The sequence below is a fragment of the Arvicola amphibius genome, chromosome 7 (assembly GCF_903992535.2).
Source record: "Arvicola amphibius chromosome 7, mArvAmp1.2, whole genome shotgun sequence".
In the NCBI taxonomy this organism is placed as follows: domain Eukaryota; kingdom Metazoa; phylum Chordata; class Mammalia; order Rodentia; family Cricetidae; genus Arvicola; species Arvicola amphibius.
This window is the reverse complement of record NC_052053.1, coordinates 72,426,718-72,450,791: the sequence shown is the minus strand read 5'-3', so window position 1 is coordinate 72,450,791 and position 24,074 is coordinate 72,426,718. Positions and strand designations below refer to the sequence as shown.

The window sequence follows — 24,074 nt, the reverse complement described above, 5'->3', positions numbered from 1 at the left end:
TGTTAGGAATTCATTTGGGGGTTCAAAGACAGCTTGGTATGCAGGTCCTTGCTGACTACAGTTTGGGCTTAGGACAACAGCAAAGGTAACGAAAGAGTGGCAGTGGCCAGAGGAAAGCTGCTTCTCATTGGCTTTGGCTTAAACCCATTTTGCTTGTTAGAATTTATTATTTTGTTATAGATATAATTTACTAAAATTTGAAATGGTGTTCTAACAGTGAGTCCATTGTCTAGAGAATTAATCTGATTTGTAAGTAATACTGATAGACATATTTTCTTACATCTGAGCAGAAATAAATGCATGTTTTTAGCAAATGTAATGTAAAAACTCCAGAGGATAAGTTTACACCTAATAAGATGTTGTTTTCTATTTTTGAATTTGTTATTTGCCCCTCTTTGATAGTGGGGTTGGGGGCATATTATCTGTATACAGAACTGTCACTCTAGGGTGGCATTTATCTCCCACAGAGATGCTGAGCTCACGCCGTGGTGGTGGTCCTATGCGATGTGTGTGCTTTGCCCAGACTCCAGGCCGGAGGAGCTGAGGAAAACCCAAGACTTCCCCCCTCCCCCAGTTTGGTTTCCATGCACAGGTTCTTCTGAATGCCACTTGTTTTGCTAAGTTTGGGGAGATAAGACCCTTTGAAGGGATGGTGTGTGCAATGCTTGCCCATGTTTCTAGGTAGACCTGTAGCTTGTGTCTTCACAGATGAGAACCTACTGTTAGTGAGGTGTGTGGTGCTCCAGGGGTGATAATGGTGCTGGCCTGACTTTGCACCACCCACCTTCCCACTGTGCAGGACTCACCTGTGGTATAACCTCAGATCACTCACACTGGAGTGTATGTCTATGACCCAGGAAGTCTTGTCCCTAATTTTACCCACTCCCCACCACAGGCAGGGAGACCTGACTGCTTCTACCTTCCTTCTGTGCTCCAGAATTGGCATGATTCTGTCAGTCTGCAGTGTTCATGTTTTATTCTCTCAACATCTAGCCTACAGCAAGAGCGGGAACTTTGGGAGTCCGAACCAGAGGTGAGCACACAGTTGCCAGTAGATGTCATGACTACTAAAAGTCTTTGTCCTAGCAGTCCTACTGGCTGCTGAAGCCAGCTCCTTTTCTAGTGTAGATTGTTTGGCTCTGGCCTAAGAGGCCCCTATCTGGTTTTGCAACCCCTTGGTGTTAGTCCAGAGTCCAGGCCTAGCAGGTCCTGGCAGATGCACTCCACCTAAGTTTTCAGCTCAGGCTATTAAGTCAGAACTTTGAGGCATGTGTGCTTGCTTGCAACTCTGGGCGAGCACTTCATATCCTGCTCTTTGACTGATCAGAACAAAAGGTACTTCATGCTTCAAATCACTTAACTTCCCAGCAGCATTGACCAGACTGGTTAGGTCTCCAAAGTACTGACCTTTTCCCACCACTTGTTGCTGTTCTCAGGGTGTGCTCAGGTGCCTTGCTTGCCTCAGATGGCTTAAGTACTAGTCCTTCGGATGAGTGGCACCAGGCGGGAGAGGATAGGTGTGTGGCTAAGGGGCTTCCTGGCATCTTATTTTTGCCTAATTGGTCATTATGTTGCCAGGAAAATCATCCTCCAGCTGGGACATTATTTAGACTTTATAGGAAAGGTGGGTGGCAGTTGTGAACAAATGTGTCTCTTATAAAAACAGTACTGAAGCATTGGAGCTGAATGTTGGCAGCAGGTTATCAGGCAGGGTGCACCTTCCAAAACTGGTACAAGGTGTGCCCAGCCGGCATTCTGGAGTTCATTGAGGAAAAGGGTGTATTAATTGGCAGCATGTTGCTTGGCATTCCATAGAGTGGCAGGTTTGAGAATACTACTTAAGGCCACTCAGACACCCTAAGAAATGACATTGGGAATGGGCAGCTGTGTCAGGTTGTCTGTCTTCCTGCCTGGGGCCACATGGTGTCTACATATATAGCATAATGGAGGGAAAAGGCATCAGTACCAGATTCGCCTCTTATAATGCCAGCAGCTGTTAGACCCTGATGTCTACAAATGACAGGAAAAGTTGTGTTTTCATTTTCTGGGAACTTGCGTAGGCCCTGGCTCAAGGACTTTGCATTGTGTGTCATGTACATCTTTTTAAGTGTTCTTTGCAGTTCTGAAATTGTCCTTGGTTTTTCCTTAGCTCATAGATCATATACACAGAAATATTATAGTATTTAAAGCATCCGCATCAAGCATCAGATGGCTTCGCATCCAGGAAAACATAACTCAGTTTGAAGCACCAAGCATGTGTAACATGGCTCTATACAATAACAATAAACGCTAATGTTAAGCTTTTCAATGCCTGTGGTTCTTGTTTGTTCCTCACTTTGCTGAGTGTCATTACACCTTAAGCCCGGAGGTGAGTACCCTACCCTCGACCTGATGTGAGGGGTCCTAAATTCCCAGGGAAGATGCAGTGGCTTCCTTTATCACCCAGGAACAGTGTCACAAGTGCAAGAAATGTTCCACTCCCAGGCCAGAAGTTGTAGTAAGAGCCCCACCTACTCGCGAAAAAGCACAACCAAGTGTTTATCGAGCAGCTGGGCTTGTGATCCCCAGTGTTAGCCTCAGAAGCTCAGAAACCAAAAGATGGTTCTGTCCAGGACTTGCCTGGGAATGTGCTTTTCTGCCTGCCTGTGGCCCTGGAGCCTTATGGTGTTTGCAAGCAAGGCTCCCTGCCCATCCCCTCCCACCCCCATACTGAAATGGGGCTGCAGGCATAATGTTGCTGAGGTGGCAAGGCCCCAGCCCTTGTGAGCTCCAAAATTGCTGAGGCCACAAAATACTGAGCATCTGGGATGAATAGTCCGTTCCTACATCTTTGGCTGGTAAGTGGGCTGTTCTCTGCAGATATTCCCAAAGACTTACCAGCCTGATTCTCTGAGTGAATGACTGACAGGTGATTATACCTTTCATCTGCAAACCACTGGAGGAATTGGGAACATGCATATTGCAATAAGAGTGAAGAAACGGGCCCTGAACAGGCCTTTTAGCTTTTCACTCTGGTCCCCTTGGCCTATCTCTTCCAACCTCCTTTTAGAGAAGCCCTGGCTACCCTTTACAAATACAGTACATGGGGCTTTCTGTCCCAACTGGGCCTTTCTAAGCCAGAACAGTAAGCTGCTGTGGACACATGAGAAAGCTGTGCCAGCTGCCCCCACTTGAGCCTTGCTGGCCTTGCTAGACTGCACTGTCAGCAACCAGGGACTCAGCACCAGATCTGTAGCAGCTCCCCAGTTCCTACTGGAAAGTGGCCTATTCCCATGTAACACTCAGTTCAGCCTCAACCCAGGCCTATGCCTCAACCTCCAGAGGAATCACAGTACCCTGGCTTGCCTTGCTGGGATCGCCAGGTTTGTGACTCCTCCATCTAGTGTTTACACGTGCATATCCTGTTTAAGGAAATCATGGCCCTACGTCATTGGCACTTGTACCTTACCTAGTAGAGGGAGACAAACAGTAAATGTCATGCTATGAAAAAGTGCAGTGTTAGCTGCGAGTGGTGATTCATGCTTGTAACCCCAGCACTTCATGAAGCAGAGACAGGTGGATCTTTAATTTCCAGTACAGACAGGGCTACACAGAACAAGAAGGAAGTTAAGAAAAAGTATAGGCTTGGGGAGAATGAGTGAGGAGGCAGAACAGTAGGCACATACGAACTTGGGATTTTCCAGTTCCTGCCACAGGTTATATACTAGGTAGGGGCCACTAGTACTTGTCCCCATTGTCCTTCACCCTTTGCACATGTTGGGCCTACCCTCCTGTACAAGGAAACATTCTAGGCTCTGGCCTTGGTCTACTTAAAATCCTAGACATTTCCTCTACTCCTTGCTATTCAGTTGCCTTCCTATCTTCAGCTATGGAAGGACACTGGGCCATCGTGCATTCAGCAATGGAAGAAGCTATAAATGAGCAAGGTGCAAGCCTGCCAGTTCAAGACTTGGGTATGTGTGGTACAGGGAGGCTAGATGGGAGGGGTAGGAGATTGGGAAAGTGGGGACCTAGCTCCTCTCACCCCTAAATGGGTGGGCCAACCTCACCTAAGAAGCAGTAGCCAGGTGACCTGGGGTGGATTGGCACCATGTGCACCCCTAGAACACAGTGGAATGCTGTCCCTGATGAGTTGGGAGAGCCTGCTGTCCTAGAGATAGGTTAAGAACTGGTGAGGGTAAGGAAGGATCTAAGGGATGGGGTCAAGTAAGTCTTAAGGAAAGGATCTGGGTTCTGAGGCCCTCTGAACCAAGTTGACTTTCTGCCTCACTGCTGTGTCTCAAAGGGGGTTCTGTTAGGTCATGGGGATACTGACCTTGGAAGAAAGGATTGATTTGATTCTCATGGAATCCCAGTTCTGTCTACCATAGGTGAATACGAACTGAGGGGGCCATTTCTCTCCCTTCTGCCATGTCAGGAAGCCTAGGTGGGTACTGTGAGGTATTAGGTCCGTGAGCAGTAGGAAACAGCAAAGCATGTAGTAGGTCTTGGCTGCTCCCAGAGTCTACTGGTGGTTGAACCACCTACCACTCCAGCTTCTCTGTTACCTCTGGCCACAGCTTGGCCATGTATTTGAGAAGGTGGCAGAATCTTCTGTTAGCTTCGTATCTGTAGTAGAATCCTGATCTGAAGCCGGGCGTAAGGGCACGTGTATAAGCCCAGAGCTTGGAAGACTGAGGAAGGCCAGAAAGACTCAAGTTTCTGGGCAGTTTTGGCTACTTGGCAAGACTGCGTCTCAAAGTAACCACCACAGAGGCAGGTGGATTTCTATGAGTTTGAGGCTAGCCCTGTCTGCATAGTGAGTTCCAGACCAGCCAAGGATCCATAAACCCTGTTTCAAAACAACAAAGAAGGGTGGGGAGAGGAGCTAGAGAGATGGCTTAGTGGTTAGAAGCACTTTTTGTTCTTAAAGAGGATCCAGGTTTGATTCTTAGTACCCACGTGGGGCTCACACCTGTCTGTAACCACAGTCCCTCTCTGGTCTCTTCAGGTACCGGGCATTGCACATAGTACACACACATACTTGCAGGCCAAATGTATGAACATGAAAATAAAAAGACTCATTGTGCCAGTTTCCCTGCAGCCCTGTGGACATGAGTCAAGGTAGCCTAGTGGTGGGCTGAAGTTAATGGCTGGGACTTGTGAAGAAGCTTTGTCAGCCCGGTGTGCTGACCTCCAACCTTGCTCTTCATGTTGCAATTTAACAGAAACCCCAGAGAGCAGAGAGACTGGCCTGGGTAGGCCTGTGAGAGAGCTCTCCGTCATCTCTTTGGCACTGCCCCTTGGTTTCTCTATTGCATGCTGCCAGATGCATCCAAGCTTCAAGGCAGAGCTAGGTGTTTATCTTGTTACATCTGGCAGCCACAGATGGGTTTTATCTAGGGAAGTGATAGGATCCTGGTCTATGCTTTAAAAACCAGAGTAGTAGGCTGGAGAGATGGCTCTGTGGTTAAGATGGTTAAGAGCGCTGCCTGCTCTTCCAAAGGTCCTGAGTTCAATTCCCAGCAACCACATGGTGGCTCACAACCATCTGTAATGGGGTCTGATGCCCTCTTCTGGCCTGCAGGCACACGCACAGACAGAATATTGTATATATAATAAATAAAAAAAAACCAGAGTAGTGGGCTCAGTGAACAAAGGAGCAGTTTAGGGTGGGGGCTGAGGCTTGGGGTATCTGAGCAAGGTGTACCTAAAGACCTAGATGCTTCAGGGCAGACAGTGTTCCCAGCATCCAGGAATGAAATGCTCCAGGGCAGGAAAAATCTTCGAATGTTAAAGGAGCAACAGCCCTGAAAGTGTTGGGTGCAGTCAAAGAAATGAAGCAAAACTAACTGGCAGAATCCGGAAACTTCAGTGCAGTTCTTCCTTGGTCCTATGAGTTAAAGGGCCATAAAAGGGCAAGGCTGCAGCCCAGATCTCTTGGAGGAATAATCTGAGAGACAAAGTCTGGAGAGGCCAAGGAAAGACTGGAGCCTCCTGCCCTGTGCCTTGGCCTACAGTGAGTAGTTTCTCATGAAAAGCAATCATAACCTTGTGCTATGCAAGCAAGCTTTTCATAGGACCCCACATTAGCGAGTTCTGGACGGTAGGGACAGCAGCGTGGCATGTGACATTCTCTCAACAGCTTTACGAGGTCAGTGCCATAGTCTGGTTTGCAGGAAGGTCATCTGTGGAAGGGGGGGTGCTATCTGGGGCTCTCAAGCCTCGCAGCACCCCACCATCCTTCACAGGGCAGCAGAAAAACCCAACAGCCAGGAATAGCCCAGGCAGAAACATTAGAGGACACACATTGTGTCTCCCCGTGTCGGAATTTATTAAATAGCAATAAATTACTAGTCGGGCACACACCTCTGATCCCAGCATGGCATCAGCAAGGAGTTCAAAGGCAATCTTGACAATATCGTGAGTTCCAAGCTAGCCGAGGCTACCTGAGACCACGTTTGAAACAGAAAAGAAATTCACAAATATTTGTTGAGTAAATCTCAACTGTGCTTGATAGTCACCAATCTTTTGTTTCAGTTTTTTTAAGATCAATTTATTTTAGGTATATGAGTGTTTTGCCTACATTTATGTCTTAAACCATGTACTTGATGCCTGCAGAGGTCAGCAGAAGGTGTCAGATCTGGAAGTGGAGTTACAGATGGTGGGAATTAAACCAAGTTCCTCTGCAAGAGCAGAAAGTGCTCTTACTTAACCCAGACTGCCTCTCCAACCCTTATTTCTGTTTTATATTAATTTGTTGTGGAATATTATTTTAAGACGTGTTGCCTTTGTTATGCTGTGGAATATTTAATGATGCAAAGATGTGTTGCATTCTTTTATGTTTCATTTGTTTAACTCCGAGAAGCTGTGTCCTTGTGCTTGTCTGAAACACCTGATTGGTCTAATAAAGAGCTGAACGGAAGATAGCAAGGCAAGAGAGAGAAATAGGCAGGGCTGGCTGGCAGAGAAGATAAATAGGAGAAGTCTGGGAAGAAAAGGAAAGAGAGGAGCAGAAGAGGAGACAAGGGGGGCCAGTCAGCTACACAGTTGGCCATGGAGTAATAGTGAAAGTAAGATATGCAGGGATAGAGAAAAGTAAAAGACCAGAGGCAAAGGTAAAAGTCGAGAGGCAAAAGGTAGAGGGGATAATTTAAGTTGCAGAAAGTTGGTAAGAAATAAAAAAGCCAAGCAAAGGCCGGGCATTTATAAGTAATAATAAGCATCCCTGTGTTCATTTGGGAGCTGGGTAGCGGGCCCCCAAAAGACCAAAGAGTAACAAAACAAAAACAGAAAACAACCAGCTGCATTTCACTCTCATTACACTTCACACATCACACAACTGGACCCCAGAGGGCTGAAGAGGTTTCTAGTTTAAGCAAGGCTGTACAGAAGGCAGAGAACTGACACAGGAAGAGGCTATTGGGGACCCCATGAATCTTGGGAACCACAAGTGCAGGCCTGTGTGGTGGCTTTTGAGGTGAACTGTGAGTTGGGTGGGTTCTAGTGGAGGTCAGAGGGAAAGTTGAAGGAATTGACTCCTTCCTCTCTGGGTTCCAGGGTTTGAACTCAGGTTGATAGGTTTGGCAACAAGCACCTTTCCTCAATGAGCCATCTCATTAGCCCAGTGCTCATTTTATAGTCCCAGGTAAGCTGGTTCCATGCAGTGATTCATGTCTGGTGCTTCTGATATGATGTGATATTGTGCCCTTCTGATATGCTGGCCGATGGTGTTGACTTGTGCTACCAAAATGTGGAGTCATTCTCAGCATGTACACTCAAAACTGAGCAATTTAGGTCAAGGCTGTGGTGTTTATAAGATGAAGTAGCTGAAGTCCAAGCCCCGCCTGCAGACTGTCATCCCCTACATCTCTGTGACTCCAACCCTCTGATGGCCCAGGCTGGTCTCTAGGACACACTACCCTCCTCCTCTTCCTTTTTCCACCTCTAGGTGTGGACTGTCTCTTCTCACTTAGCTGTTGGCTAACATACTCCTAGGTCCCTTTCAGCTATTGCTCGTCCTCCATAACAGACAGTTCCTAATGACTCTGAGACCCAGGTAGGTGTGTCAGTCTAAGAACATTCCGAACTAGTAGTGTGTGCTTTTAATCGCAGCACCAGGGAGCATCTGTGGATAGCATTCATCACCTTAAGTGGGACATCAGGAACTGTCTTTCAGAGCTGTGGGCTGGAAGCCTCTAAGGGGAATCTGGGAATTGAGGGAAGAACCTTAGCCACAGCCTGAGGGACCCGTGACAAAAACAAAGAACGTGTGTGGGGTTGGTGGCACCAGCCTGTCCCTCCACTATCTCAGGAGGCTGAAGCAGGAGGATCACAAGCTCACAGCCTGTCTGGGATACAGACTAAGTTCAAAATAAAGGTATAAGGGGCTGAAGGTGTGGGTGCATGCGGAAGACCCCAGGTTCAACCCCTAGTACTAAAAATAACAGAACAAAACAGTAAGTGCTTATGCCACACTTGACAGGGTGGAGCCGTGCAGAGACAGGACATGCCCTGAGACTGCAGGTGGCCCAGGAACTAGAGAATGATCTGAGTCAGGCCCAGCTTAAGGAAGCTGCTCCCTTCACACCCTTGGTCTGGGTTCTTCTCACACCACCTCCCTCCCCTCATAAAAGCTGGCTGTGGTGACACAGGAATCTGACCCATTTGAGGCCTGCCTGGGCAGCATAACAAGACACTGTCTCGAGCACAACAAATAACTCTCATATAGTACTTACTAGATTAAGTTCAAGTCAAGAAGAAAAGAATGTAAAACACGTTTGGGCTTGCAAGATTGGATCAGCAGATAAGGGCGCCTTCCTCCAAGCTTGGTGACCTGAGTTCAGTCCCTGGAACTCACATGATTGAAGACAACTCCCACAGATGGCTTCTAACTCAGACCCGTGCGCCATGGCACATGTGTGCACCCAGCATTAACCACCACCACTTCTAACCCAGATTTATTGTTGAGCTCATCAGTCAGCTCTCATGGTGGAAGTGGGGACTGGGCTCCATGTGATGTTACCAGTTTCTACTGTCTCGAGTTACTATTGAGGTTACCAGTTCAAAGGAAGCCACAGCGCAGCCTCGAGTGAGTGGTTCCTGTCCATCACTCAAGCAAGGGGCTTATCTGTATCTGTATCTGTGTCTTGTGGCCCTAGCATTGAAAGGAGGCGGCTAACTTAGTACCAACAGACGTGCTTGGTCATGGTAGGACCTTTCTGGAAATGCAGGTGTGTGGAGTTGAGGATGACAGGGACCTTAAGTGCCCTGTGGCCCAAGCCCTATCCAGATTGCCCTTGGGAAGCACAGCCACTAGACTGAGAGAGGACCAGAGACAGTCTCCTGTACATCTGCCCAGAGAGTATAATTTGTTTTCTTTTACAATAAAGAGAGAAGGAAGGCCAGGGTGGGAGCCCCAGAGGGCAACCAGACACCCCTTTCTTTCCTCCTGTCCTTAGAAGCTGAATAAGCTTGATTTCACAATACTGGAGTTAGGTACTAAGGAGACATGGACAGAGCCGGGACGTAAGAATACTCTATACTAAGGAGACTTTGGGTCTCAGCCTGGGAAGAGCCTTAGGTGGCTATGGGGACTTCATGTGGCAGGCTAGGGAGGCCTCTTCTAGGACGTTGTCCCTGGTGTTGAGCTGGGCACTGTAGCGAGATATTTGGCTACACTGTATAAAGATAGGATTTTGTGATTTAATAAAAAACTAAATGGCCAATAACTAGGCAGGAGGTGTAGATAGGACTTCTGGACAGAAGAAAAGCAGCGTCGCCAGCTAGAGGCAAAGGAAGCAGGACACGCAGGAGAAGAGGTAAAAGCCACGAGCCATGTAGCAATACATAGATTAATAGGAATGGGTTAGTTCAAGTTGTAAGAGCTAGTTAGAAACAAGCCTAAGCTTAAGCCAAGCTTTCATAATAAGAAGTCTCCGTGCCATTATTTGGGTGCTGGCAGGATGGAGAAAGACTCATTACACTTGGTGCTTCAACACATGGCTTGACCATACCTGACAGAGAAGTCCTGCCAGCCTGTGCTGCTGCAGTCACCACGTGGGCCTCTCTGCAAGCATTCAAGAGTCGGCTGCCACTCGCAGAGATTTCGCAAAGTGAGCTCAGCAACTTCCAAGAACTGGGCAGCACTGGCATGAGGCTAGGTACTCAGGGAACCAAGGAGGGTGGAGTCGGCAGAGCAGCTGCCACCTAGCCATTTAGGCTTTGGATCACACGGTCAGAGACTGCTGTGCTGCTGTGCGCACTTAGTAAAGCCAAGTCCAGGCCTAAAAAAAAACATCTAAATAGGTACAGAATGCTTTAAAATGTGCTTAAATGCTAAAAAGAGGGGGGAGAAAATGAGTATAGGCAATCAGAGGAAAAAAAAATAATAAAGTCTTTAAAGAAAGAGTAAAGTAATTTTAAAAACACATAAGGATGGGAACTACACAGGGCATCTGGATCCTGTATGGTGCTTTGTTGACTTTTAATTTTTTTTAAAATATTTATTTATTTATTAAGTATACAATATTCTGTCTGTGTATATGCCTGCAGGCCAGAAGAGGGCACCAGATCTCATTACAGATGGTTGTGAGCCACCATGTGGTTGCTGGGAATTGAACTCAGGACCTTTGGAAGAGCAGGTAATGCTCTTAACCGCTGAGCCATCTCTCCAGCCCCTTGACTTTTAATTTTTGAATGCTGATGAGTGAATGACAGCTGCTGAGAGACATTGGATTATGGGAGGGACTGTGGAATTAAACCAGCCTAGATACTTTTGAGATGTCTTGGCTTCAGAATGAAAGTTGAAAGCTGTGTTGCACTGGTGGAGAGGTTGTGCTGTGGATTCCTTCAAAGTTAATTGAGATTAGATTTGACTGAGGGAGTCTTCCTGATAATCTTGATTACAAACACAAGGGACAAAAGAAAAGCTACAAGACAGTTGATGTATAGCTGATCCTTCAACCTGGAAACAGCCCTGAGACTGGAGGAGACTGATAAATCCTGTTGGCTACAGAGTCCTCATGACTCATTATTATATGCTATCCTTTCATAAGGTATGGATAGAGATTTATAATATAGTTTGGTTATACAGACCACATAAGCATAAAATTAACAAATGACTTTTACCTGCTCAAACAAAAAAAACAGCAAAATATCTTTAACTGACTTGTGCATACTGCACATTCCATACTGTGTTAATGCAGATATGCATGTTACCTTTAAAAGTTTGTGTATTTTCAAAAGATAAAAAAATAAAAGGACCAGGTACCAATAAAGACAAGTAGCCTGGGTGATCCAGCCTCTCAGATGCCTCTGCTGCAGTTTCCTCAGAGTTCTGCATCCAGAACAGCATCAAGGCTGCTGGCTGAGATGGTCCAGCTTCACAGACTATTCTAGCCAGGACTGCAGATAAGCCTTGTGTCTTCCCATTCCACAGACTGGAGAACAAATGTTACAGCTAGTTTTCCGAGGAACTGATCAGTATCTCAATTTCCTCGGGTTCCTAAATGTGATCTTTCACAGACAACAGGAAGCAGTCTAGAGAACACAATGCACACTGGGCGGTGGTGGCACGCGCCTTTAATCCCAGCACTCGGGAGGCAGATGCAGGTGGATCGTAGTGCGTTTGAGGCCTTGGTCTACAGAACAAGTTACAGGACAGCCAGGACTGTTACACAAAGAAACCCTGTTTCAAAAGAAAAAAAATTACAGATTAGTTAGTCATCCATAATAAGCAAACCTGTAGTTTTAGATTTTCAAGGTTAAACAGATATATTTTAGATAGATAGGTAATCTTCAAAGACTTCCAAAACCTACAGAATATGACATTTAAAATGTTTTTAATAACATCAGGCTTTTCATGACAGTGAGACATATCTGCTCCTGGCAACACCAATTTACTTCAAAAGAAGATGGGCATCAAAGAACCTCCATCTGGACTTTGCTTTTATTATGGAAAAGTTAACCAATGAGCAAAGAAACTGCCCTTGCCTCAACTGTTGGCAGTACATTGTCCGAACTGGACAAGCAGGACACGAAAGAAACTGCCTCACTTTGCCAAGACAAGGTAAGAAAGTTGTTCAAAATTCCTGCTTTACCGAAAAGTCTGTCAGATATTCTAGGCCTGCAGGCCCCAGATGGATGCCCCAGTGTTGCAGAGGAAACTTAGGTGACTGTTCAGGCAGCCGGCTGTTTCTGCCATTTCTATAGTTTGGGAAGTTGTTTGCTGTTTACTCAGGTAATATTATGTCCTTCTTGGATCTCTGATGGAGTTGAAGACCAGATAGTTGTAGTTTTCTTTGCCATCAAATTCAGAAAAGAAATTCACAAAAGTATAAAGCATATAAGGTTGAAAAACATAAAAGCTTAAATTGTTCATCTAAGAAAATGTTTTGAGGTCTAAATAAATAGTTTTGGGTTGGCAATACAAGTTATGATAAAAAATGGTTTAGGTATAAAACTTTGAACTCACCAAGATAAGATAGATAATAGAGTAATTTATCCAAATTTGCCAAATACAAATGGACTGGATATTGTAAGTGTAATTTTTATCTTATTGTATATAGTTTTACTGTTAGAGTTAAAACTTTTTCCTTTTTACTTAGACAAAAAAGGGGGAAATGGTACAAGATATTTGATTACACTGTGTAAAGATATGTCACTGTGATTGGTTTAATACAAAGCTAATTGGCCAATGGCTGGGCAGGATGTATAGGCGGGACTTCCAGACAGAGAGAGCTCTGGGAAGGAGGGGGCATCACCAGCCAGATGCAGAGGAAGCAGGACGTGCAGGAGGAGAAGTAAAAGCCATGAACAACATGGTAACATTAATAGAAATGGGTTGAGTTAAAGTTATAGGAGCTAGTTAGAAACAAGCCTAAGCTAAAGCTGAGCTTTCATAATTAATAAGTCTCCACATCAAAACTGGGAGCTGACAGGATAGAGAAAGACACGTTACAGGGCACATACTAGTTGCCCAGGTCCTCAGATAGCTCCCCTTGTACCTTTCCTTTACCAGGGGACTTATGTCCCCACCACTGGCCTCCAGTTCCTGGAATGACAGCCAATGCTTGCTAAAGGGCATGCTTGTGATTTACCTTAAGTAATCCTTGCGCCTCCATTCACCACCTTGTGGACCAGGAACGCTTGGATGTGCCCTTGACCTGCCCAAGTCATGTGGCCAGGTCCAAGTACATGCATAGACCATAGATAGCCACTGGATCCAGGATATAAGGAAGGAAATGATGTCCCTTGCACCATGCAGAGAGGAGCCTCACACACTTAGAAAACAAGACTTTATTCCTTTAGAGGGTCCTGTCCAACAGTGACAGGCTGCTGGAGAGACACCCAAATTGGCTCTACTGTACCTGCTGCCAAGACCAGGGACATGGGCACTGGGAAGTGGGGCAACCCACACTGTGTTCTTCTGGGCCCTCTGCCTACCCACTATTGGGAATCCTGGCTGGCAGTAGTGAGGCAGACATGGCTGACCCAGGTCCCCATGTTGCAGACAGGTAACTAGAAGTCCAGGCATGAGATTTCCTCTTGCCACAGCTGTCACACAGTTTCACTGTGGAGACACTGAGGCAGTGGCCTGCCTGCTCCCCATGCATGGGAAGGATCCTCAACAGACTTGCTGCCAGCACCCCAGACCCCATCTGCAGTTCAAGGGCAGCAGCTCAGAAGCACGAGGAGCACTCTACACTATCCGCTGCCCCTACCCGTGAGAGCTGGCCAAGTATCTTCCTGGGACTCTGTGGATGGAGGATCTGGGGAATGGGTGGGTCCTTGGCCAGCTTATTATAGTCGGATCAGGAGAGAGCCCTGGAGTGTAGGGCTTGAGGAATTCTCACTGGCAGTGCTGTCTGCAGAGTGTAGACTTAACCAGGCTTGACCTTCTTGAATGTACCATGTATGAAGAGTCCCCATTTTACAGCTAAGAAAATTGAAGGTCAGCAGGGTATAGGCTGGCTAGTATCGCCAGCCAAGGAGCAAGGAGACTGGCTGAGGAGCCACATTATCTGTGTCAGGTTTCAGCCAAGTAGCCCTAGGGAAGTTGTTGGGAGAGACAGCATCACAGTCTGGAAGGCTGGGCCAGAGCAGGCCCAGCAGGGGTGGCAGAGGTGCCCGAAACTGCCTCACTGTCTAGCTGGGCCTCCTCACCCCGGGTATATGTAAGCACCACAGTGACTGTGGCAAAGGTGGCAGCATTGACGGGAAAAGCACGTAACAGCGTGGAGGCCAGTCCTCGTGTGAAGACTCGCCAGCCCTCAGCCTGGTAGCTCTGCCGCATACAGTCGACGATGCCATGGTAGCGAGGGGCTCCTTGCAGCCCATCGGCTTGCAGTCGTGACTTAACCACGTCCATAGGATAGGTGGAGAGCCAGGAGGTGATGCCTGATGTGCCCCCAGCCAGCAGCAGCTTGGGCACCAGCAGGCGGTCATCTGGCTCGCAGCCCATGGCGCGCGTCAGTACATCGTAGGTGAGAAAGTAGACGCCAAAGCTAGGTGTCTCGCGCAGAAGTGTGGACACCATGCCTCGATTGATGCCACGCAGGCCCTCGTGCCGGTAAATCTGTACCAGGCAGTCCAGGGAGCCCTTGTAGGTTCGAGCGGGGCCCACGTCCTGCACCTGCAGCCTTGTCTTGGCCAGTTCCATGGGGCAACAGATGACACACTGAATGGCGCCTGCTGCTGCTCCAGCCAGGAACTGATTGAGTGGTGAGTCTTGGCCCAGGGCCCGAAGGGTGTTGCCTTGCACCCCAAACACCAGCGCATTGATAAAGGTGAGCCCCATTAGTGGCGAGCCCAGACCTTTATACAGGCCCAGCACCTGCAGAGACAGAAATGCCATTAGGATGAGGGGTTGTGTTGCCCAGCCATTCTCCTCAGGCCCTCCATACACAAGTGGCAGCCCTAACCACCCGGCTGCTCATAGGAAGCATGCAGAATTCTGTTAGATGCAAAGTCCTCAATCCAAGATGCCCCAACAATCAACTCATACCCCAAAAGCCCTCGTGGGTACCCCGATGACCTTCCCTGGGCCTCTGACCTCAGGTGGTAGCACCTCCAGGCTTGCCCCCCAGTCCTACAGTTGCCCCGCCCAGGCACTTACACTCTCCTGCTTGATGATGGACTGGAAGCAGTGCAGCGTCCCTCGGTACTGGGGCTTCTCCGTGTTCTGTACCTGCAGCCGCACCTGCAGAGGCAGAGCCAGTGAGCAGGGACAGGCAGAGCCACTGCAGCAGTTCCTAGGACCCCAGGGTGCGGCCGGGTTGGGTGTTTGAGAGATGCCAGCTACAAGGACAGCCAGCTGCAGATGGGCTGGGAGCCCCCAAGACAAGTGGAGGGGAGGTCTCTCATGTGCACTACCACCAGACAAGCTCTGAGGGCTGAGGCCGAAGGAGAATCCCAGCCTGGGGTCACACTCCTAACCTCCATCAGGGTGGGATGCTGGGCTTCTATTCTGCTTCTGCCTTGTTCCTGCTAGCAGCCCTTTGACAGCCATAGCCATGAGTCACGGGTGGTGGCCGACAGCTGACTGCTTCCCTAGGTACTCATAGTAATAACTCCAGGACCTGGGGACACTGCCAGGCCCAGTGGCCCAGAACCTCTTCCACCTCAAAGCACTCTTTGTTGCCTGAGAGCTTATCTGCTCTTGAAACACTGACGTCATGGCGGCATGAGGGGAGCATACTGAACTTGGAATCCATGTTCGTGCTGGGGCTGGGGGAAGCTAGGTCACATCATGGTCTCGAGAGCTCGGAAGCTCCCTAGACCTGATTCAGAAAGGGTCAGCCGTGGACTGGGTTGTAGCTCAGCGACAGAGCTACTCTGGTTTACCTAGCATGTGCAAGGGGCTGGAGAGAGCGCTCAGTGGGTAAGAGCACTGGCTGCTCTATGAGAGGACCCAGGTTCAATTCCCAGCACCCACTCTATGGCTCAACTGGAACTCCAGTTCCAGGGGATCCAATGTTGGCCTCCATAGGGCATCAGGCAGACAGATGGCAAAATACCCATACCCAACAAAAACAAACAAATAGCTTTCTTATGGCCACTTTGCTTGAATGCCAATGGCCCAACCACAGTTGATTTTCTGAAAGACCACTTTCCAGGTATCCACAGGCAGAGGAGTGACTCCTATGGCTGAATGACTTCAGGGGGATGCTCTTGGGCTAAGCAACTCTTGGGACTACCAGGACAAAAGTGCTTTCTTGCCTGAGGGGCCTGCTTTAGGAGCGAGTACCTGCCAAGTCAGCAGCCTTTGCAATGGCAGGCTGAGGATCCATGTTCTTACTAGCTGGGCACAGCTGTGGGAGGTGTTTGAGACATTTGACCACAAGGTAGAAACAAGATGATATGTGACTATGGCCAGCCCCATTGTGGGCATCCAGGCAGAATGTGGGCATGGTGGGTCGTCTTGTGGACAGGGTGTACCAGGGCATCGTTCTTGCAAGCCTATGAATGGAATTCATGGGCCACTGCTTGCCAGGAGTCTGCTCTCCAGCCTTCTCCCCAGGGTTACCAGGTGATGGGGCTAGGCTATCTAGAGCCTGCATTAACCCATTAACGTGCCACAAGTCATCCTGGTGCACAGTGAACAGCGGACCTTAGTAAGCTCATCCATTCCCTCACTTCACAGACGCCTGGACCAAGGACAGCTTTGTAAGGTCGAAGCCAGTGCACAAGGCAGGCTCTTACATCTACCCTGGAAAAAATCCCACCACTGAATTAATGGGCTATTTTCTTTGCCAACAAATACCTGGTTCACTGAAGAAAAAAAAAAGGAAGAACCAGGAAGTGAGGCTCAGCCCAACGCAGGATAGTGTGCTTGTGTTCTGCCTCCAGCTTTTTCCTCACACAAGTGGGAAAGGAGCCTGGCTTAGGGCCTGAACCAAGCACAAGTCTGGTCTAGGGCCCTTCCGCTTACAGGCCACTGGGCACCGGGAGAACAACGGAGGCATGGTCCTGATGTGACTAGCTTGAACACTTATAACTCCAGCAGCTGGGGAGTTTTCCACCACAGGATGTGGGTCTGTCTCCTTGATTAACCTGGAGCTCCAGTTAATCAAGGTTATGATTCAGGGCGTAGCCACCCCAGGGAATCCATGTCCAGAGCCCTGGTCATTTGAAAGTGGTGGCCCTTAGGACCTTCCTGGGTGACACTGCCTTGCAGGGACATGGCAGTCATGACAAGCACCGGGCCAGAAGGACCAGGAGAGAAACACCCTCAGGTTTATTTCAGGTGTGTGTGTGTGAGGCTGGCCTCACACTTGTGGTCCTCCTGCCGTAGCCTCCCGATGTTACTACTTTAGTGTCTGCGACCACATCCAGCTGATGAGGCAGGCTTTCCTAACACAAGCTGGCCCCAAATTCTCAGTTTTCCCCAGGGCTGGAATTCCAGGTGTGCTACCTACCACACCTGGCTCAATAGGGTTTATATTTCTGTCTTTTCCCACCTCTTATTTTTTTTTTTCAGGAAGATGTTAAGGGTGGGGCTAAAGAGATAGCATTACTCATGAGGCCCAACAAGCAGCAGTTAACAGCACTGGCTGATCTCCCCCAGAAGATCTGGGTTTAATTCCCAGCACCAACACAGCTGCTCACAACCCACCTGAAACTCCAGTTCCACCAGGCACACACATGACACACAGACATACATGCAGGCAAACACATAAAATACGATAATAATTCAAAGAAGATGCCAGGGAAATTATACATCAGAACAGAGTAGGCTTTCTCTCTCTGGCAGATAAGAAACCTGCCCATCAACACCTCAGCCTCCGCCTGCCAAGTAAGGCAGTTCAGCCTCTGTGGGAGATGCCCAGGAGGAAGGCTAGGTCACTTCGTTCAGTGAGGGACATTCAAAAGCTGAGGTCTTGAGGCAGAAACCCTGCAGGCCTGACCCAACCTATCTGTACCACCATAAGAGACTCACCTTGACTGTGTCAAAAGGGTGTCCCACTAGCACACCTGCCACACCTGGAAGAAAAAGGTGCCCGTGACCAAGTGCCTCAGAACTTTGAAGAATCCTGTGTGTGTGTGTGTGTGTGTGTGTGTGTGTGTACACCCTGGGCCCATCCTAGGAATCCCTGCAACCACCACTCTGGTAACGGGGGTAATCAGCACCCCCTTAACTAAAAAGCTGTGTCCCTTGCCTTCCCCTGCAGCTCCCTGAGGTGTTGTGTCCCCTGGGAACTGCACAGCACCTTCCAGAAGTATGACACCACAAGAGGCTCTGGGAAGTTGGAGTTTGAAGTTAGCCTGCCACCATCAGGATTTGAATTTTCCTTTTGTTACTTCTTACCTTCAGGGAACGCTCACAAAAGGATTCAGTGTCTTGACCCTACTCAGCTCACCTGAAAGATACTTAGTATCCTCCTTGCCCTACCCCACCACACTCCTGGATGGAACTCCTAGGAAATACTGCCTTGGGACCTGCTGCCTGCTGGCAGCTACCTCCCAAATGCGGCTCTATTCTGAGTCACCGCTGGGTATATTTATCACTTAAGGGCCTGCCAGAGACCCCACCCACAAGAGCAAGGTTCACCTCTCCCCCTAAGAACACTCCTCAGTGTGACCTGCGGGTAGTGAACAGCTGTGTGACACCCTTGCACCCACCCCCCACAGCCCAAATGACCCCATTTTTTTTCCCAGAAGAAACAGAAGTCAGTGAGGTTTCCTTCTCTAGGAAGCATCTGCCAAAGAGCCTCTTTGGGGCTGGCCGGTGGCCAGTGGCAGAGTGCTCGCTCACAGTGCTTTAGCAATGCAGGAAGAAAGAAGTCCCCTTTGGTTGCTGGTACTTTATGTCTAACTACAGTGGTTAATATTGGGCAATGAACAATAACATTACCAACTTCCGGTCACTGCCTTTGGTTCACACCGATCTTAACCCTCCCACCCCAGAGCCGATTAACTCATCCTACAGATGAGGAAACCAGAACCCAGAAGCTCACAGCAGTAGTCTGTGGTGCGTGGCCAGTAAGTGACACAGCTGGAACTTCAGCCCTGCTCTGGTTTTAGCCAGACAGGACTGGTCACAGAACCAGCCGGGAGACACTAGGGTGACATCTGCTCCCAGACTCTGCCTTGAACCCTTCAGTAATGTCCATCATGTCTCATGCTTCTGTTCTTTTTTTTTTTTTGGTTTTTCGAGACAGGGTTTCTCTGCAGCCTTTTTTTTTTAAGAGCCTGTCCTGGAACTAGCTCTTGTAGACCAGGCTGGCCTTGAACTCACAGAAATCCGCCTGCCTCTGCCTCCCGAGTGCTGGGATTAAAGGCGTGCGCCACCACCGCCCGGCCCATTGCTTCTGTTCTTAAGAAAACATTTTTTTCTTTTTGGGACAAGGTCTCACTATGTGACCCTGGGTGGCCTGGATGTCCCTATTTAGACCAGGCTGGTTTCAAATTCTCAGAGAGCCCGTCTCTGCAAGTGTGCTACCACATCTAGATTTCCTCAGATCTGCTCTCTCAGTGTTCAGCACTTTAGTTCAGTAAAACTTTCTAGTAACACTCCAATCTTTGCATAGGAGAAAAGGTGAGCAACCCCTGAGCCCCCATCCACCCCGGCCCCCATCACTGCCACTTTCCCACGATTCCTCTCCCCTCGGAGTCTGCTAGGCCATATCCGGTGCTGGGGTTGGGAAGCCTACTGCTAAGCCTTTCCTTGTTGTTCTATGAGGACGCCTTGGAGACTTCACGAGTGGATTTTAGGAATGTCGCCAGGGGATGCCAAGGGTGTGCCTGTTTCTTTAAAGCAACCCCGATGGGCACTCCGCCAGCCCTCGAGCTGCAGATTCATTCAGTTCCAACCCAGGGAAATTTCCACTATAATCTCTTGACCCTCGCCACCATCTCCAGGCAGGCTCTTTTCTCCTGGAGACCCTCACATCCTATTTCTAGTGGTGGGACCTTGTTTCCTCCCTTTGGACACCAGCTCTCACCTGCTTTTAACTTCCTGGTTAGTAGTTGCAGGGGCAAAACCAGGACTCACAGAGTCCAGTGGTCCAACCCCCTGTTTACCATGTTTTGTGTTTGCAAATCCTACTTCCGGACTTCTCTTCTCTGGCTAATCTGAATCTCTTAGGGCTTCGGAAAGCCTAGCACCCACAGCTGGTATGCTGGGCATCTGGGATACCCTGTTAGCCTTCCTCCCTCTTCCTCCAAGGGCCCCCTGGTACCAGCAGAAAGCCCAGCTGTGGGCAGCTGCTCACAGGTGCCAACAACAGTCTTTGCCATTTCCAAGTTATTGCAGAGACTATGAAGCCTCTTATCTACCCCTTCTGCTGGGAAGTCCCAGGAGAGTTCCAAGCTGGCAGGTCTTGGCACCCCCACTCCCTACTCATATCCTTTTGACCTCACAGTCCCTTTGAGAGTCAGGGAGCCCTGCCTGACCACCTCCAAGAGGATACCCCAAATCCAAAGCCAGGGCAAATCTGATATCATGAGTTTCCGAGGACAGAAAGGGACACCTGGCATCACAGTTCTGGCAGAGATGACAGGTCTCTTCCCTCCACACAGACACTGCCTGCTGACCTGGTACTTCTCTGTCGCACTGGTCCATGCCCTATCCAGAACCCAGGGCCCACTGTGTCCTCAAGATTTGAGACCCATCCTTACACAGGGAGTGGGTAGAAGCCAACCATTAGTCAAGATATTTGCCCTGTCTCCCACAGAGACTGAAGGCAGGATAGGATGTGTCCTGGGTAACTCAGGCACACCCACATGTGTTCTTCCTCGGGAAGAGAGGCCCCACCATCACCCGTCCCAGGCAGGTGCTTTAGAAGGTCAGATCCTCTATCAGAGCATCTGTGATGGGAATCCGGAAGGCAAGCCTAGGACACAATCAGACCATTGTCTGCCCCCTCCCCCCAGCAGCCCCATCCCTTCAGAAAGACTGAGCCTGAGGCTACAACCCCCTGTCATTTCTTCCCTTACTGGATGAGTCCAGAGGGGTTCTGCAAGTGACCTCCATCTCAGCCCTACCCTGTACTACTTCCGTTTAGTTGGGCACTCTCTATGCATCCTGAGTGGGAATGCAGACTGGGGCTGGATGTAGGGCACATGATGCCCTTGAGATAGGCGGGGTGAAGATGGATGGGCATTGCAGGTAAGAAAGGCCTTCTTGAGCCAAAGTCCAAGGGAAGGGGTGGCTGAATCATGGGGGTGGTCTGGTTCTCTAAGCAGGCTGGCCGAGGGGTGACTAGATGCTCCCCGGACAACTGTACTGACTAAGGTGCAACCACAGAAGGAACCCTGGCCCTGGGAAGACTGCAACAACATAAGGGGGCCTTGGCCATAAAAGGGGCTCTCCCCACACACACACACAGGTTGGGGCTAAGATGGGACCCCTTCTGGGCCTCTAATTCCTCACCAACTTTTAGAAATCCCTGGGCTTCATCCCCCTCCCACGGCTCACAAAGGAAAGACTGGGTAACAGCCTGATGGCTCTCAAGCACTTTGTGGGTACATCACTGCCCTGGGAAGGTATCCTGACAGACCAGCCTTCTCCACCCAGGGAGGGAGACACAAGCATGGATTAAACACCTAAGGCCAAGGGCAGTCAATCACTGTTCCAGGTGAGACCTTTCCGGGTAGGGCTATGACGGTAGCTGATGAAGGCAGTAGGACAGGTGGGTGAGCCAGGCCTGGGCCTCAGGGCTGAACTCAGCCTTGACATAACCAGCCAGACCACTGCCATCTCGGAAAATTTACCTGGAATCCCAATGGATCCAGACTCTGTACTTAATACTTACTAAATAAGCTACGCCTCTAGGTACAAGAAAAGGCACTAAGGGTTCAACAGGTTCGCACCTTAGCGTCATGGGCAAACCTGATCTGCTCTCCGCCTCAAGCATTCATTCCTGAGTCAGGCTGACCTGACCACCCGGTGGACTGCCTCCTCTTCTGCGCCCTCCAGCAGCTCAAAGCACCACCTGGGAAGAACTGGGCGCCTAGGGTCAGGCCAGCCCTCTAGGAGGTCGCTCGGTGTCACCACCGAGCTTGGGCAGCTGCTAGTAGGGAAGAATCCGCAGGCTGCGTGCCCGCATCCTCCGATCTGTCCCTGCCTCTGACCAAGTCGCGGTGTCACCGGGATACCTCGCACCCAGTGCACACCACACGGAGAGCCGAGAAGACACCTGTCCCCGCGCACCAGGCAGGCTGCGAAGCCTGGCATGCCTGGAGTCCCCCTACCTCCAGCGCATCCAGCCAGGAAGTCGAGCGCCATGGCCCGGCCTTGCGAGCCGCCTGAGTCCTACTACTCTTATGGCCCCCGGGCCGTCGGGGCTCCGACTGTCCGGCAAGCCTGGTCCGGATGGCAGCTGGGTGATGACTCTTAGGAAGCGCTCCCCCTGCGTCCAGCACGCGGGGCATCACCTCGCGCCGTGCGCCCCGCCCTGCCAGCCGCAGTCCCCGGTGCAGAACGCAACCAATGGGTACACCAGGCACGGACAACACCCCGCGCTCTGGGTGTCGCCGCCAGATTTTATTGGTTGGGCGCTCCTAGAGGGTGTTGCCTCGGACACAGTGGGCAGGGGCATCATAGGGCGCAGCAGACAAAGACTGTGCTTCTCGGGCCCGCCCGCGCGGCCCGGGGCAGGGGTAGTGCAGTGGGTACACTGTGACCTGGAGCCGGTAACCTTCCAACTGCACTCTGCGAGGGGCGGCGCTCGCCTTGCTTCGGCCCTGGGGCCCCTCAAGGTGTTTGGATGTGACTCAGCTGCTCAACCTCTTCGTCCTTGCCAGTGTCATGGGGACACTGTGGCGAGCACACGTGGAACGTCTTGACTCTCTAAGGCCTGCGGGATTGGACGCCGCTAGTTGTGAACGTTCGAGAATGGCTCCCCATCTGGAGAGGCCTCCTAGACGCCCGGGTCTCCTTAAGCGGATGAGCTGGGAGTCTGAGTTCCGAGCACGCCCCGGCAGGGTCAGAGACTTGGATTTGGATGACGCCGAGACGAACTTTTCAAGGATGGAAGGGTGCCGCCAAGCCCTGAGGTGTTCCTGGGAGCCACCGAAGGTTGTGGAGAGAGGGATGCTGCCGGACAGGGCTGGGAGCCGGCAGCAGACTAGATGGGGGCAAACCCCATGCAGCGCTGGGCCTTTGGACAGGGTGAGCTTGCTGAATAGCAAGGAGCGCGCAGGTGCGGCTGGCTTGGAGAGCACTAAGGGTAAGGTAGAGTAAGACCCCTACGTGTAGCTACCCCTAATATTTACATCAACAAGGAGTCTTGAAGCAGGTCCCAGTGATGGACACAATTACAACTCCCAGGGCCTCTGTTAGTCGTGACTCTCCTGAGCCGAGAGTCCTGTAACAGCCTCCTGTGATCACTGCTCTTAACCTATACCCTCTCGGAACTGGGCAGGAGTTGATGGGTGGCAGATTCAATGGAGGGGCAGGTCTTAAGAAGTTCCAGTGATGCCTGGAGCAGGGACCTTGGGAGGTGGTGTTTGTCCGTGAATGGACCCTTCCTGAAGCCGACATCCAAATCCAGGCCTGCTGACTCCTAGTCCAGTGCTTGTGGTGGCTACTGGGCCCTGAACTTAGGGGTCTGGAGGCCTGGGTTTGATTTCCACCGCCTCTGAGCCATCTGGGTGCCTTTGGGAGGCAAGTGGTGAGAGGGAGAAGAAAGTCCACACTGGAACTGGGGTGAATATAGGGCCCTTCCCGAGGCCCATGCAGTTAAACCCAACAGTCCTCATACAGGGACTTAGTCCCAAAAATGCCCTGGGGGCCCAGGCGGTAAAACTCATATCTGTATACCTTCACCTCTGACTTTGGGTTCTAGGAGACTAGAGGGCAACCCATGAGACAAGAAGAGCCCATTCTGCTTGTGGCATTTTTCTTTTTGAGACGGGATCTTGCTATGTAGCCCAGGTTGGTCTAGGACTTGCCCCCTTCTTGCCCCAGCCTCCTGAGCACCCAGGCTACCTGTGTGCACCATGACATCTTGTTTCTTTTTCTTTCTCCGGAAGGTGAAACTCAGGGCCTCACACATGCTTGACAGGCAGGTGTGCAACTTGCTGAGCCTCATTTCTCTACTGCTGTTGTTTTGTTTTTAAGGGAACATGCATCGAAAAGCCAGAGGACA

General features: G+C 50.0%; 1 protein-coding gene across 1 annotated transcript; it reads right to left on the bottom strand.

Annotated features, from left to right (window-relative positions):
- Positions 1–13,263: 13,263 nt before the first annotated feature.
- Slc25a29 (solute carrier family 25 member 29) lies at positions 13,264–22,353 on the bottom strand. The gene is made up of 4 exons (XM_038337335.1): positions 22,177–22,353; positions 17,921–17,964; positions 15,098–15,181; positions 13,264–14,815 (listed from the first exon to the last, which is right to left on the bottom strand). The coding sequence occupies exons 1-4, from the start codon at positions 22,208–22,210 to the stop codon at positions 14,057–14,059; spliced, it is 921 nt and encodes a 306-aa protein (XP_038193263.1). The 5' UTR covers positions 22,211–22,353; the 3' UTR covers positions 13,264–14,056.
- Positions 22,354–24,074: the final 1,721 nt, after the last annotated feature.